We start from the raw sequence: 15,571 nt of genomic DNA on the forward strand, positions 1-15,571 counted from the left end.
CCCCTAGATCCTAGCCGGCCGTGTCACTCAGGGAGAACATACAAGATGTCGCCTCGCCGTGACGGGTGTCCAGCGTACTATCAACCTCATCATCTTTGAAATCTACAATGACATTGATCATGCAGTCTCTATCTACGGGCCATACAAACCAGGAGTCGGAGCACCGTGCACTCTACCACGAAGTATGGAACACGCCTTCGCCGACTCTGAAACTGACGCAGTCCGCTTTGATGAGGCCTGCACCGCTTTCACTGACTCTCGAGGAGCGGACGCGGCTCACATATTTAAGAGCAAGGGCTCTGGCACATGCATACAGTAACGTTTCCCTGCCGCAGCTGTTGTGGCAAGGATAAACAACTGACTGAGACGAAACAGATTTGACCTTGGAGGATGTACTCAACACCACACCGAAGTTCTGGAAACTTCACATTGACATGCTTACCGCTATGGACGGTGGTGCAATCAACTTGGTCAGCGTTGCATATAACCTGTTCGTCGGTACAGTTGCTCCATACATTGCCTCGCAGCCTGAATTGGCGCCGATTATCGAGCAGGCGATGAACTTTGATATCTCGTGCGTTCTCTCTCCTTTATTCCGGGCCAGATGATTGATTTCATTTAGAGCACAGTTTATGCTCACCGAGCTCGGGCATGGCTTAGATGCACGCAACCTAGAAACAACAGCTACTCTTATGCCCGATAATAGCTTTATTCTGAACACACCATCACCGGCTGCTGCGAAGTGAGCAACCCTAAACCCCATTCCCTGAACCGTGTTACTAAAGATGTGTCATCCCAGGTGTATGCCACCTAATACTCCCCGCCATGGCATGCCCACTTTTGCGGTTGTAATAGCCCGCCTTATTGTCGAAGGTGAGGATCGGGGCGTCCGACCATTCCTTGTCCAAATGTCAGATGGCGTCAAAATGTACCCGGGTATCACCTCAAAGTATGTATCAGGCTTCCCTGGACAATCTGAAGAACGGGTCTGACAAGCGTGATTACCCAGGGTTTTCCCACCTCGTCCGGGTGCGAATCCAATTGATCATGCCTTGACCTACTTCAACCGCGTGCAGCTTCCGTTCTCCGCCCTGCTTGGTGGTCAGCAAGGGAGACTGCAGAAATCAAATAACGAACGTGACAACTTCTTGGCCACCATACACCGCATGCCTGCAGGAACACTCTTCCTGGCTGGAGGGTGTATACCGTTGATCAAGATGGCTGTTTATAACGCCAGCAAATTCAGTTTCCGGCGACACATTCTTGGCCACGATGGACAACCAATGCCTGTAATCGACTTCCGTACCCAGCATCTTCCTATTCTTCACGCCATTGCCAGAGCCCATGTCCTCCAAGCGTTTCTGATCCACGCCGGAATAAGTTTCTGCGACCGAAACATCACTGATCCGCGGGTCCGTCATGCCTTTGCCACGATCTTCAAGGCAGTCACAATCCACCACTTCAAGACGAGCCTCAGATCTGTGAACGAAGGCTGCGGCTGGCACGGTTACTACGACCGCAATCAGATTCTCCAAGCCGATGTAAGCTGTTTCACGATTTCAATGAAGTATCTCGTTGGCTAACCGCCTCCAGTTGGAATTTAGCGCGGTGGGCACCGCTGAAGGCGACGTCAGAGTCCTGGCTATTCGCCTTGCAAGCGAGCTTTTGATCGGCCGCTATCAAGTTCCACCACCCAAGAACCCCAACGGTGCCCTCGCACAGCATGAAGCCGGTTTATTTGCAGAAGCGAGGGTAGCAATGAAGCTCTTCGGCAATAAGCATCGGAGTGAGGCTTTCAACAGGACGATTCTCCCTCTTGCTCTTCCGTTGGTTCAGGCCATTGGGTACCGGATGGCAATCGAAGCTGCTATCGAGGTGGGCATTGACCCTAAGTTACAGGCTCTATACCAAGCTGGAATCATCAAGGAAGCTTCGGCCTGGTTTGCTGAGTATGGTCTCAGCCGTCAAAAGCAGCGCGAGATGGAGGCCGCAGCGGTCGATGCAGTGCTTCCTGACTTGGAAAGATTGGTGGAGGAAACAGGGGTCGAGCCGTATTGCACCGCACCTATGACGTCTGACCGTTTGTGGAACGATTATGTTGAAGAATTCGAGACTTTCTCAGGCGGCCCGGCAGAAGCTCCTCAGGACCTCAAAGCACGTTTATAGAGCATTTTCTTGGCGGTTACAGTTGATTGCATTGAGAGGTTGGATTGCAGGACATGATTGAGCCATGATTTGGAATGATTGATAATGAGATGCACGTGGACGTTTTGGATCTGGCAACAAGTTCGCGAACCACTAGCATAATGACAACAGGATTCAATATAACACGCGGGGCTTCGTGATCTCCGGGCATCATGTTTCGATAAGTTACAGCATCAGTGCACTCAACCATGGACAATTACTGGAATTGATGAATCCGCATAAATAGTGATGACTACTCACTTTCGAAAAAGACTATGAGGCAGACGTTGACAGCCCAGTATCCTACGCAATCAACTGGTGTATTGTTTACCAAATTCCTGTGGCTGGCAGTGAATGGTAGTGAGCTCCAGAAACCATGGTTCCAGTTACAACACCTATAGAAGGCTTGGTGATTGTTGAGGTACTCCCAATCTGGCTTGCAGTTGTTCCTCTGTCTGCCTAATGTCCTTCACCTCGAGGCCTCCAGGCAGCCATTCCTCTTCTCCCTCTAACAACACTCCACCAACTCATCGCTTCGTTTCACATCTAGAGCTTCCGGCATCAACACGTCCCTGTCAGCCCTTTCATAACATACGGCGTCTACGCACCGCGAAACCTCCCAGAATACACAGCGATCCGAAGGAGCCCGGTCTCCCAGGTCTTTTCCCCAGCCAAAGAGGAGCCATCGTCACCTTTCTACACAATGCTCCAATCAGCCCCACTGGACTACCTCGCGCAGCGCGACGAGCCCATCGAGTTTCCCCCTGACTTTCCAGTATACTATCTTTTCTACGGAACTCTCACCTCCGCGACCCAGCTGCAAAGGATCCTCGACCTGTCCGAAGAGCCGCGGTTCAGCTAGGCGGAATGTCGCAAAGTGGGATGATTGTTCCGCCCTGATAATGGGAATCAACAACGGCATGCAATGGCCGGAGCTGCGTACCTCGTGCAATCCGCCGAAGAGGCCCAGAGGCTTTCGTATTATGAGACAAATTGCCTACGAAGTGGTAGACTGTTGGATCTTCTCCAAGGACGAGAAGGAGCCCAAGGAGACTGGTGTGCAGGTGTTCATGTAAGCGGAAAATGCGCAGGCGCTACGGGAGCAACGAAGTTCGATCGCAAACTTTGGAGTCGGTAGATGGAAGGAGAATTGTGGTGATGCGGTCATGTCTTTCCTGGGAGTGTGAAAATTTTTGGTCTTTCTCTTTTTTTTTTCTTTTTCTTTTTCTTCCTCTCTTTGGCGTTTGCTTCTGGGTGTTGACTTCGTGATGGTGATGATGTTGATGATTTATGAATGAATCTAGCGAACACTGAAGTATGAAGTGTGCATGTCGCCTACTCTGTGGTAAAAGCCGTGCTACTTGCGTCCTGGTGCGAAAGTAGCTGCGATATGTGCAATGGACTACTAGTATCTTCTGTTGGTTCCAATGCTGGCGCTCTTAATTGATTCTTCGCGGCAAAGTTGCGCGTGAAGCAGAGAGCGACATACTAAGGCTTGAGAGTGTCGTCCGAATCAACATCTCAAATATTGCTCAGCGGTTGACTTGACTATGTCTAGGTTCTGAAGTATTGGGAACAGAGGGACAGACCTGGCTTGCATGTTCAGCACATGGTGAGTGTGTGGCTGTCCTATCAATTCCCCTCGTTGACATTTCGGGGATAACGCTCATATTGACATCCCAAGGCCGGAAAGCGCCTCCAAGCGAAGAGTTTTGCTCCATGATTCCTGTGGTCGGTAGCAGCTGGCAACAATGTCCATCATACGCTCATTCAGCTAGGAACCAATGATTGACATACCGCGCCCTTCCACAGCATCCGATGCGCCCAGTGAGTGCGACTGTCATTCGAAGATGTCATGCCTGCTATAGTGAACCAGTGGAAAGAGCGCCCGGGAAGAGAAGGGAGGTGGGATACAAGATCGCCACATCTCATCATATAATCGGATTTCTGACGTACTGCATGAGTCGCATCCCTCATATCGGCTCACACCATGCAATTTAACAGGCAGTCTTCTAGAAGGGCCATCGCTGAATATCCATCCGTGGTTCGTAGCAACCGTAACGGACGGGGCAGCACGTGCGTGGCTTTTCAAACCATGGGTGGATGGCTTCATTGCCAACCGTGGTTTGCAACCCTATTTCTGTCCCGCTTGTCTCTTCCGGGCACTCCGACATTTATCCTTCAGTTCACTATGTGGCTAATTAACACCAACCACTGATGGACGTAAGCTTCAAGGCGCTGTGAGATACTTACGGTAATACTAGTATTCACATCTACACAGTACGGTACAACTCCTCGGATTTAATTCGTACTAGTCGAGCCATCGCCGAGAGTGGCCGAATTCCCTCGCGTCCTCTCATCCTCTATCGACCGGCAGTCCATCTGTAGTTATCGGGCAGGTTCTGAACCTCTCTACCACCACATCAATAATGGCTGATTTTACTTCCTCGGTGAATAAGTCGACTCTCAGCTGCAACTACAACTGGATACTACCACAAAGTAGCCACGATACTACCACTTACTCAACCAGCCCGTTCCACTCCCGACGACTACCTCAGCCATTGCCCACCCCGTATTTAGGCTTAGCCCAGCATCACCACCACAGGTCCAGATCCCGATCCGTCCGCCCGCAGCTCCCACCATCACTTTATCAGACTTTCCGCCCTACCGACAGTACAGTACCCTTCGACAAAAGCAACCCATCCCAACTGGCCAAAATCCAAACGGGAAGCAAAACAATACATTCCCTCGACACTTAGCGCAGCCACAGCCAGAAGCAACCAACGCTTACCTACCTATCCCTCCACCGTTTCTAAATCAAGCTACATTCCCTTGTTCGCTGTGGACCGGACGGATCCTTGTCTAGTACCAACTTCCAAGTTATCAGACGGGATCCAAGACCCTGAGGCTTAGGACGAACCCCGCGCGCTACGCTACTTGCACTCCAGCAAATGAAATTGGGCACAGAGTTTCCAGTGAACATGACACCGAGGACAACGTCAACATCCTCAACACCCAAAAACACATCCCTCCGCCAGGCACCGAGCGACCAGACTCGCTGGCTGGACGGGACCGTCGCGGCTTTGTTCGACGGCGGTGGTCCTCGGCCTGGAGATTCGGCGAGTGCTCGGACTAGCCCTGCTGCTGCTCGTGCTACTACTGCACTCGATCAAAAGCATGAGGCGCAGGATTCGTGGTCCATCAAGCGGTTTCTGAGTCGTCACGGGAGGAGTCGGTATGCGGTGCTGGAGGGGGAGCCGAATCGGTTGCGCAAGCGGTGGATGAGGTGATCATGTTAGGGGTAACTTGGGCGTGGTGGTGTGTGGTATATATGGGGCATTTCGAGTGGGACACTACCTAGTTGTGAGTTTGCTTCTACATTGGGCGGTTCTCTGGAATTTGGTTGTGTTATTTCTGTTTTAGTGGGGTTTGTTTGGATCTGTCGGCTGTAAAGAGAGTAAATAGATAGCTGTTGCGTGAGGGTTGGGATGATGGATCGGGTATGGTCGATATTTTATAAAGATGATGATGCTGGCGTCGTCTAAATCAATTGATAGTTGAGTTAGCTGATTGTAAGCGTGGGTGAAACTCTACGCAGGAAATTGGACCTCGCATGGGTATCCCGCCGTTTACACTATACGGTAGTATCCTCCACCCCCTTGAAGTTGGTAGTAGGGTGATTGTCCAGGTTCCGGGACGGCCATCCCCTCATACATACTGAAATGCGGACAAGACAGTAAGTCCAGGAGCATTCGAAAGACCGCGCGAGGCCAGTCCATGACTAGTACTGTATGCAAGCCGGCGGGAAAGGCAGCAGCTCAATTCCAAAGCCGTGGGCGACGGATATCTCAGCGGTTTTCGGGCCTCCAGCCTTGTTTTTAGTGCTGTAGTTGGTGCAGCCATACTAAAAACAAATTGAGGAAAAACATAAAAATAAAATTAGAAAAAATAAAGATACAAGAGCCCGAGCAAATCAAACCAAAGCCAAACTAACACACTCTCCGAACAACCCTCAGAAGCAACGAGAGTACGTATTGATGGCTAAGTACGAGGCACCCTTCATCTCCGCCCCCATCATAATATGGGTAAACATGACACTGCCTGCTACAGTACAGCACAAGCCAGCGCACCCCCGCCCACCCAACGTGGTCCCTTACAACCATAGTACGGACCATAACCACCCCCTCCCTGCTTGATTTAAGCTTAGCCTGGCTAACTGGCACCAGCAATGCAGGCTAGTCTGCCTTCTGTGCGTTGTACGCATCTACTCTGTACAATAGGTACAGTATGATAGCCAGATGCACTCGATACACATGTCCTTCTGCCTTGATGGTTGCGTAGAATAGATGGGGATGGGGGGATGCTCAACCTAGTGCCGATCATCGGGCAATCCTTGTACACACTACACCGTACACTGCCTACAAAGTAGGCTGGAACTCTGTGGCTCGGATTGGGGTTGTTTGTTCATAAGTCACTGTGTGTAGTTAGTGTGCACTGTAGTTTCATGCCGGTAGTAAATTATCATGTGGGGTTTGATGGTGGCTCGGGCGCAGAAATTGTGGCTGGAGATACACTCGGAGTCGATCGGGGTTTGTGGTGCGTCAACGGGCGGCGGGCGACGGGCAATGGCCGACGGGGCAAAGAATGATCGGCACTGTACAATAAGAGTACCTTAGGTAGGCATCATGATGGTCATCTGGAGGAAGTGTGCACAGTAAGCGGCAATAGGCAGGAACTCTGGGTGGCCACGGTGGGTATTGGTTTTGTGGTTGCCTGTGTGTACGGAGTACTGTGTACAGTGTGTGCTGTGTATCATGTGGTAACTAGTCAGGTGTGGTGTGCTCAGCCACTTTTGTACTCCGTCGAGTACTCGTCTGTCGCCACAGTCGGTGCAGACGGGTTAGTGCTGATCGCTGATCAGCCGTTGTACTGTACACTAATAAGATGAGTGCTGAAAAATTCCGGAGGGTCGCCTGATGCGATTGCGAAAGAGGTGGCGGAAAGTATGTCGTATACTTCTAAGTTAGGTACTTTGTAATGTGTTAATAATCGTGGACAGAAAGAAACCACAATACATCATGATGAAGGAAGCACGGGGAAATCTGCAGTATACAAGCTACCTAACAAACGAAACTCAATTCACTCTGTACAATCGGGCCAGTAGCATGGGGACCCTTCTGCACAGGGCACACAACCCAATTCTCTAATTCCCTGTGAAGATCAGGGCTGTACGGACGCTTCTGGTTGGCTTCTACTCCCCGTTTCCCTCTCTCCCTCCTGCCCATATCTGGCCCATTATTGAAGCCTTGAAGCAAGGTAGACGATTGTCACCCCACCTGAACGATTGAGGTCTTGCCTTTAACCCCATACTTTAGAACATGACCCCTCGTTTCACTGTGGAGTACACATCCTTGGCACGTTGCGGTAGACAATGCGAATTGGACGAATGCGCTCTTGTCAAAGATGGAGAGAAAAGATTATGAGCTAGATAGCAAAGAGGATGGCCACCCAGCTTGTTCTCTACACAATCTACTTCTGCCCCAAGCGGGATGTATCATAATCACAACAACCCGCCCTGTCAGTCATACTGTGTAGTTGTGCACCTCTCGACCGAGGACCCCAAAGTTGCAGACGACCCCACAACGACTTTCATCGAGTGTTGACAGGCGACAGAAGAAGAAATTACTCCGCCTATCACTAAAGATGATCGCGTCCGCTGTGAACCACGCAAAGAAGCGTTGAAAGTACCCCCTAGATTTTTACTGATTAGCCGCGGTAAAGTTCGAGTCACATACTGTACACTTGAATTCTTTTGTCTTTACCCGCGCAGTGACCCTGAATAGACTCATCACCCCCCCCCCCCCCTTTCAATTCTTTGTTCTTGAAAGGCGATGGATGACATGCACGAGGCTAGGATCGATCCAAATCGACTGCGCGGGTCAGAGATTGAAACGGAGGAAGATGCTCCGAAGAGAGCTCGGATAGATGGTATTTCTGCAAGAATGGACTGATCAATTCGAAGCTCCGCACTCTGTACCCCGTATCCATGGTCTTGGGAGACTTTCCCGCGTGTCGTTCCTGAATGCTAATTTGGCAGGTAATCAAAATCATTTTTCTCGACGGGACGCAGAAAAATTACCCGACCTATGGGGGTTGTCGTTCCGTTAGGCTTGATGAGACAATTTCCGCCTGTCTTCTCTCCCATCCGCGTATGCAAGGTGCAAAAGTGAGAGTGGATGTGAATGTGAGGAATGGAAATCTTGAGATTAAAGAACAGACTTCGCCGTAGAATGCATTCCACACCGTACCAGCGGGCTCTTGGGGACTTTGGGATCTTCTAATTGCATCTCATCTTAAATCCGCTTCCCCTCTTCCCCCCCCCTCCCATCCACTTGTGTCTCTCCCTCTCTTCCCCTCTTCTACAGTGGGTATGATAGGGATTAGTCAGGCGGAATGTCTCACCAGTTCCGCCCATTGAATTGGAATCTGGACGGGTCTTTTTTTTTTCTCTTTTGGGTCTAAGTGTGTAGACGCAGGAACAAGGCGATCAACTGGCTGCTGATATGCATTGAGCGCTGGGGTTTGGGGAAGGGGTATTGGTAACAGACTTTGGGCAGGATCTGTCAGGAATGTCTCCAGGAAATTTTCCTTCCTCCTTCAATGAGAAGATTGTCTTAGACTGATAGTCAATTCTAGGATGAATGAATCGCTGCGAGCGCCGATTAATAGATCCCGGGTCTTTTGGCCGATGAGGCACTGGATAAGATCTCAGCAGAGGCCCGGGAAAAGGGTGGACACGCCTCTCCGATAAGCGGATCCTTCAGGCTTACCGCTATTCAGCCCACGATCTGACTCGGAGACTTTTGAGCAGACAGAAGTCTACCCAGTTAACTCCCTAGGCATCCAGCGATGACGAAGTACAGAGCACACACTGTGGTCACGGGCCGGTCGGGCGTGTGTAAACACCACATCTGCAAGGGCCGAGGACTGGGGGTAAACTCAGGAAATTGGACAGCTGGGGGTTAATGACTCCGTGACCAGTCGCGGGACTAGCGAGAAATTAGATCTAACTAGGAGTCCGTACTCTGCTGTGTGTCTGTCTCTGACGCTATTCAGCCCTCGCGAAGGAGTTGCGCGAGGAAAAATCGAGTGAGCCACTGACGCAAGTCGACGTTGATGTTGCCGAGGGCCCAATCTAAGGGAAGATTCTAAATCGCGTTAAGAAAGTTAATCAATGGACACCTCGGACCTTGATCGACAGTCAACAGACCGCAGTGCTGCGAAGCGAGTGTCTCCGAAATATCACTGTGGTAGTTATACCATAGTACATGTAGACACTCGCAACAGCTACCTGTCGACCCACCGTCGGTACATTCTGTGCTCTCCCAGGCTGATGGGCGTTACAAAACTCTGGTATATGCGCTCGTCACGCTTCTGCACGCTTGGACCACGGCACATTCGACCTGTCAAGAAGAGGCTGTCACGGCCGACGGGCGGGATTTTAACGACTTTTTACGGAGTACCTAATCTTGAGCAGCCCCAACGGCGGGAAATGAGCTGCTGCGAAGGGAGAAGTCTTTCTGTTCTCGTATGTAACCCGCACCGAGGCAGTAGTAGTCAGCACTGGGCCGTGGAAAAGGCTCGACAGCATCTTTTGCGCCTAGTGTGATAGATATCATTCATCGCACTGATATGTAGTCAAGTAAATACAGAGTAGGTGCTTTTGCCTTGCCAACTGTAAAGGTCAGTAGTCTAATGCACCCGCATCAATGAATCTTCTGCAGTGCATCCCGTCATGGTCCGAAATTGATTCTGTATCGGCCGGTATTTTCCTTTGCGGCTTTTCTTTCATTTTCATTTTTTTTTTTTTCTTTTTGCCCTTTTTCTCCTCGAATTTTCTGCTTATGAGCGAGCTAAGAATTAGCGCCGCATTTATGGTTCAGATTGTCTCCACTACAAAATCCCAACTGCATCGTCCTTTGGCCCCTCTGGGCATTCTCTAGTCTCAGAACCTCCGGGGCTGCGGTCTTGTCACAGGATCCACCCAGGAGTGGGCGGGAATGATTCTTGGGTCCCAAGAGTGCGCCCGTTACAGTATACCCGTCTGAGTTATGCATCACAGGGGACAGTATTGTACACAGTACTTGGGATGGCGATGATGTGGGTTGTCGTGATAATCATGCTGCTGCTGCTGATGATATTGCCCAGCGCCTCCCAATTCCGCCCGGTCCAGACAAGAAAAGAAGGGGGTTTTGCCGCGCTCTCAATATCAGCTGGGCGAGATCGAGAGAAAGGGTTCAACGTCATTGCATGATTCAAGACCCTGAGCGACCACGAGCAACGTCCTTGAGTTTCGGGATATCTCGAGCCCAGGCGGCGATGGGTTAACTAGTGACCTGCAGCTATCTAAACCATGGGTATGACGAAGAGGCTTTGCTGAGCATTTTCAGGCCTCAACTGTAGCTAGAGGTCACTCCAATGCGGTTGTCCATTATATAAGTTACCGGTTCAATGCATTGTTTTGCTTCTCAACACGCGTTGATGAGTATGGTACTGACCCTATTCCCCTCCATTGTTCACCACAATCGGCTCCGATGGCCGAGGAAAGCGCCTTGCCCGCCGCCCGAAGACCACAACTGATTTACGTGGTTTATAGATCGGACCAGATCAGAGTGTGAAGTGCTACCATCATACACAGTACCACAGTATATAAGGTATCTTTAGTCTACATACTTGCACCGTAGGGCAATCAGAGATGTGTTGTGCAGTAGTTTCGTTTACCCAATCGCTAATCAGCACGAATGAGATACAGTACGATGTAAGTAAGTCAGTCACTGTGTAAGACTTGGTAAGTAACTTTTCTCTCTCAGCCCAGCGATTTACCTGGCTAGCTTGTGCGCTACAATTCTGGACGCTGGGAGGGTGGATTCTAGAGTGGAGTTTTCCGGCAGATACATGACTACTACAACGCACTGGGCGGTTACTCTAAGGCAGGTACCAATGAACTTCTTCTCCGTCCTTTTCCTCGTTAACTCCATTTTGAAAGTAATAATAAAGACTCGGATTGGGCTTCTACCGAGTACCTGACTCTTTTCACAGAAGTGTGGATGCGTCTCCACAATCGAAGAGAATTCCCGCATCATTATCTATCCGTTTCGGGTCATGTTTTGGAATTTGGTTTTGTCTTTCAATATCGAGGTGGTGATTTTCGTTAGTTCCCGCATGACACCTTGCCCACTAGGAATGGAGCACAAGACACTAGACAGACGGTTGGCGGTTGACGGTTGGTGGTTGGCATCTGCATGTACTGACGGTACAGGATGTATGTATGTGTGTGCTGTACCCAACAAGAAGAGGGAGAGAAAGCAAGAAAGAAAGAAAGAACGAGAAGAACGAAAGAACGAGAGAAGAGAAAGTCAAAGAGCCGGAATGATGCAGATAGAGTCGAATCAAACCCATCCTATTGATCGATCAATCACTTATCCCATCGAGTGCAGGGGTGAGAAAAGGGAGTCCAATAATACCTCGATACCAAATGCGACTCCATAATCTATCATGAACCACCCACAACAGCAACTTACTTACGGAGCAGCTGTTGTGACGGCCGGCGACGGCCCCAGAAGGGAGGAGGGGGGGTGGGAAAGAAAGTGTGTAACCAACCGAACAGTTCCCCTGGTTCAGAAACGGGCGGCTTGTTTGTCTCGGCCCTCACAGTCCCTCGCCGACTCTCATCGACTATCATCCTTTTTGGGCTCTTGTTTTTCTCTCTTCCTCTTCCCCAGTCGGGCTCAAAGATACACTATACAGGGCTAGGTATTACTACTACTGCTGCTGCTGCTGCTTCTTTTTCTCTTCTTCATCCCCCTTCCTCCTTCTTCATTTTCCCTCTTTCTCTTGTTTCTCTCCTTCTCTCCTTTCTTTTCGACTTCCTCGCCCTTTTCTTGGACTGCCTTTCTTTCCCTCGCTCCCATTTAGGATTGCAGTCCCCTTCTTCCTTTGTCCCCTTGGACATCTCTTTCCTCTTCGGGGACGATCGCGGAGAAGGTTGATTTCCGCCACTCCATGTGGCGTGGCCTTAGGTCTCACTATCACTCCTACTACTCCTACTACTTGCATAGTACTACCTTTACACCATTGCTCTTGAACCGTGACAGCCATCATCATCATCATCATCATACCTCATATCTTTTAGTCCTCCGATCTACCCGTTCGTTCTAAACCAATAGTCACATCCCTTTCTCCCCCTCTATCCCCACTTCATCCCCTCCGTTTTTACACTCATCCCCCCGAGTCTCAACTTTCTCGTACCGTTTTACGTACCTGTATCAATTCACCGCCTGGGACATCCTTCTTCAGATCCATAACGCTAGAACGGCCTTGTGCTCCCGGCATTTCCCCATCGCTCTGAATGTCTCGGTTCGCCTCCGTCACCTGTCAACTCCGATCGTGAATCCGTGAAGTCTCGACTCTTCTTCCTCTCGTTTTCCTCTTTCCCAACATTTTCTTCTTCTCCCTCTCTTCCTCTTATCCGCCGTTTTCGTCACCTGGTTGATTTGGGCCCTTTAACTTGCCTCAGGCTCCAACCTTAGACTAAGCTCTGTGGTCGCGTGTTTAGTTCATTTCGTCATCCCTCATGAGTCCAGTCATCCACTACAACTTCGCCTCCGATTACTTCACTGTCCACTTCGACTCGTGAGCGGGAGGAAGCTCGCCTCATCTGACGCCATGGCGATATGGCCATTCGGTCGGAAGAACAAGCGGCACACAATTCAGTTGGATGCTCCTGCTGTGACAGAGGTCCCGCCGCAGGACCCTCGCCACAGCTTGGATGGCAGCAAACTAGGCAGCAAACCTTTCCGCAAACACTCGAAACGTCAGAAGAACCGACATATTTCACCCACTGAAGACTTCCCTAGTTCTTTGCACGATGTTCCCCAAGCCCCTCGATCAGGCCAGTACCCCCCATCCATGTCACACAGCGAGCAACCAGCTTCGAGGGGACATCGGCAACTATCCTCCCGGTTCGGTCCTGACGGCTACACTTCACAGCCCAACGCAAGCCATGACATGCCTTCCTTGACTCGATCTGGATCACTTCTGAAGGCGAAGCGAACCGCAAGTGGACCGGCCGTCCTCAAGAAGAAACTAAGCAAACGCAAGGCATATGAGATTGCCAGAGAACAAGAGATTAGACTGATGGCTTCTGCCCCGATTGATATTCCCCGCCGTCCGTCGCCGCTCCCTAGTGAGCATTTCTCTATCGACACCCGCAAAGGCCTCAGGGCCCCGAGTCGTCGGTCAGATCGCCACCTGTCTGACGTCAGTTTGTCCGTCCGTGACTCAGGTGAATCGTCCTTATCCGACGTTCTTGAGTCTTACACCTTCAAAGTCAACACTTTCGCCGCTTGGACCCCCCGTCCAATCATCCGATATGTGGAAGCTCCCAAGGGCCCGGTTACGAAAGGCCAGAAGTTGCCCGAGACAGTCAACAAGAAAGACAAAGTGCCGACATTTGCTGCGAATGATGAGAATGTCCATGCCAGTAAGAGGGTAAATGACCTGGCTGATGCACTGGACGCGGGTGCTTTACGAGAGTTGTTGGAAAGAGATCGTCGGCGCAGGGAGAGGAAGCAGGCAGAAGACCAGGAAAAGTTGCAACGCAGGCTGCAACAAGCCGCTGACCAGCAGCAGCACCTGGACAAGGATGCGGCTGATCTCCCCACTTCCGAGCCCCAAGTTGAGGTAGAGGAGCCATCTACAACCCAGAGGGGCCGCCCCATTGGTAGTCGGGCTAGTCCAGTCTCTTTCGCTGAGGGTGTTTCTAGGCCTGATGACACCAAGACTTTTCTGAGTGGTACCCCTTCAGGGTCATGGCTTCGAAGCGCCTCGAAAGATTCTGAGGGGCGAGGCTGCGAAACCCCGGAGAGTGTGCATGTGATTGGCAATATTGACGAAAGCTCTATCCGTGGGCGTAAGGTGGTCCCACGACGTAGTTTTGCTCCATCCACCGAGATGGGAATGTCTCGCAGCAGTCTCACCCCTTCTCATTCGCCGTCAAGGCGTGGGGTCTATAGTCCGACGTCGTCACACTTATATGGTATAGGACGGGAATCAACGTCAGATATCTCGAGGACCGTTGATTCCGACCGGCGTCTGTCAGACCATAGCAGTGGACGTGTGAATGCCCTGACGTCGATTTTCCGCCGGGGAAGTTCACGCCTGAAGAGAAGTTACCGTGAACGTTTCCAGGAACGAAGTCCCGAGCCTTCGAATCCATCGCACGAGTCCTTCTTCAAAGTTCAAACACAATCCTCGTCCGGCCCGGCCCCGTATGTTCCCCCCAAGGCATTCCTTGGCACGGGCACGATCAAGCGCTCCCAATCCAAATTCACGGAACACTTCGGTGATGAACCCCTTTCACCGCCAGATTCAAGACTACAGTCGCCCGACATACCGGAAGTGGACGATGAATTCGAGAGGGATGATGGTACTTCTGATATCAACATGGTAACTCAGTACCCTATCCCAAGCTCTGCCTCAGGTTCTCGCAACAATCATCATGACTCGTGGGGTGGCGAAAGCTGGGACGCTAATCCCGATAACGTTCCGCTGTCGCAATCACTAGCGTCCATCGATTCCGAGGGATCATGGATGTCAGGGCAGTTCCTTCGCCGCATCTCGCAGAGAAAGCCAAGCAACCCACTCCGGACCAGTCTAAGTTCTTCGAGACATAAGCTTGAGGAGGAAGGCCACGAGGACTCCCTCCAAGGCGACGAAGTCTCGGTGAATGAACCGCTTCCGAGCTCTGGGACTGAGCAGGATGAGTCTTCGCGAGCTGGATATGAGGCAGGCACTCAGCAAGACCATGTATTGACTACGGACCATACGCAAGACCCAGCAGAGGAAACTTGGCATGCTCAAGTTGCCAGGCGTCCCGTGTTGGTGAACCCAACAGTCCGTCCTAAGTCAAATGAGGGCTTGCTTAGAACCATTCTCTCTGCCGAAGAGGAGTTCAGTCCCATTGAAGAACACTCTGCTGATTTTGAGTTCGACACTCACGAAGAGTACGACCGAGGGCGTGCTCTTTGAGTGCTTGATTTGCATTGTGGTTACCCGATTTCTTTTCCGACCACCTACCTGGACTAATGAGTCACTTTTTGACGGCCTTTCCATATAATGAGACTTGAGAAGCACCGAATCTGCGTCGCTCGGTCTCACTTCATCTAATTTCATGTAATACTCCCCTTTCCCCTGCTGACCCCGAGTCACTCCTTTGGTTCTGTTTCCTTTGTCGCTCTCTTGCCTTCTCCGCGACCCCTTCCCGTATTGATGGATTCGCATTTAGTTCCATGGTGCTTGAAGTAGCCATACCCTTCCGTCTTACCTT

General features: G+C 50.9%; 5 protein-coding genes across 5 annotated transcripts; all 5 read left to right on the top strand.

Moving 5' to 3' along the window:
- Positions 1 to 119: 119 nt before the first annotated feature.
- On the top strand, positions 120 to 2,166 carry BP01DRAFT_302272 (putative acyl-CoA oxidase; the record flags this gene model as incomplete). The annotated part of the gene is made up of 6 exons (XM_025572066.1): positions 120 to 315; positions 376 to 574; positions 623 to 742; positions 800 to 949; positions 1,010 to 1,541; positions 1,594 to 2,166. The coding sequence occupies 6 exons, from the start codon at positions 120 to 122 to the stop codon at positions 2,164 to 2,166; spliced, it is 1,770 nt and encodes a 589-aa protein (XP_025428784.1).
- Positions 2,167 to 3,086: 920 nt separating this feature from the next.
- On the top strand, positions 3,087 to 5,320 carry BP01DRAFT_385013 (uncharacterized protein; the record flags this gene model as incomplete). The annotated part of the gene is made up of 2 exons (XM_025577562.1): positions 3,087 to 3,256; positions 5,152 to 5,320. The coding sequence occupies 2 exons, from the start codon at positions 3,087 to 3,089 to the stop codon at positions 5,318 to 5,320; spliced, it is 339 nt and encodes a 112-aa protein (XP_025428785.1).
- A 4,842-nt stretch (positions 5,321 to 10,162) lies between these two features.
- Positions 10,163 to 10,922, top strand: BP01DRAFT_359035 (uncharacterized protein). The gene has a single exon (XM_025575575.1). The coding sequence runs from the start codon at positions 10,334 to 10,336 to the stop codon at positions 10,496 to 10,498; it is 165 nt and encodes a 54-aa protein (XP_025428786.1). The 5' UTR covers positions 10,163 to 10,333; the 3' UTR covers positions 10,499 to 10,922.
- A 272-nt stretch (positions 10,923 to 11,194) lies between these two features.
- On the top strand, positions 11,195 to 11,802 carry BP01DRAFT_359036 (uncharacterized protein). Its single transcript, XM_025575576.1, has one exon. The coding sequence runs from the start codon at positions 11,428 to 11,430 to the stop codon at positions 11,731 to 11,733; it is 306 nt and encodes a 101-aa protein (XP_025428787.1). The 5' UTR covers positions 11,195 to 11,427; the 3' UTR covers positions 11,734 to 11,802.
- Positions 11,803 to 12,909: 1,107 nt separating this feature from the next.
- On the top strand, positions 12,910 to 15,273 carry BP01DRAFT_302412 (uncharacterized protein; the record flags this gene model as incomplete). The annotated part of the gene is made up of 2 exons (XM_025572071.1): positions 12,910 to 13,926; positions 13,999 to 15,273. 2 exons carry the CDS (start codon positions 12,910 to 12,912, stop codon positions 15,271 to 15,273), a joined length of 2,292 nt encoding a protein of 763 aa, XP_025428788.1.
- Between the last annotated feature and the right edge of the window lie 298 nt (positions 15,274 to 15,571).

This window comes from Aspergillus saccharolyticus, assembly GCF_003184585.1.
Source record: "Aspergillus saccharolyticus JOP 1030-1 unplaced genomic scaffold BP01scaffold_31, whole genome shotgun sequence".
NCBI lineage: Eukaryota > Fungi > Ascomycota > Eurotiomycetes > Eurotiales > Aspergillaceae > Aspergillus > Aspergillus saccharolyticus.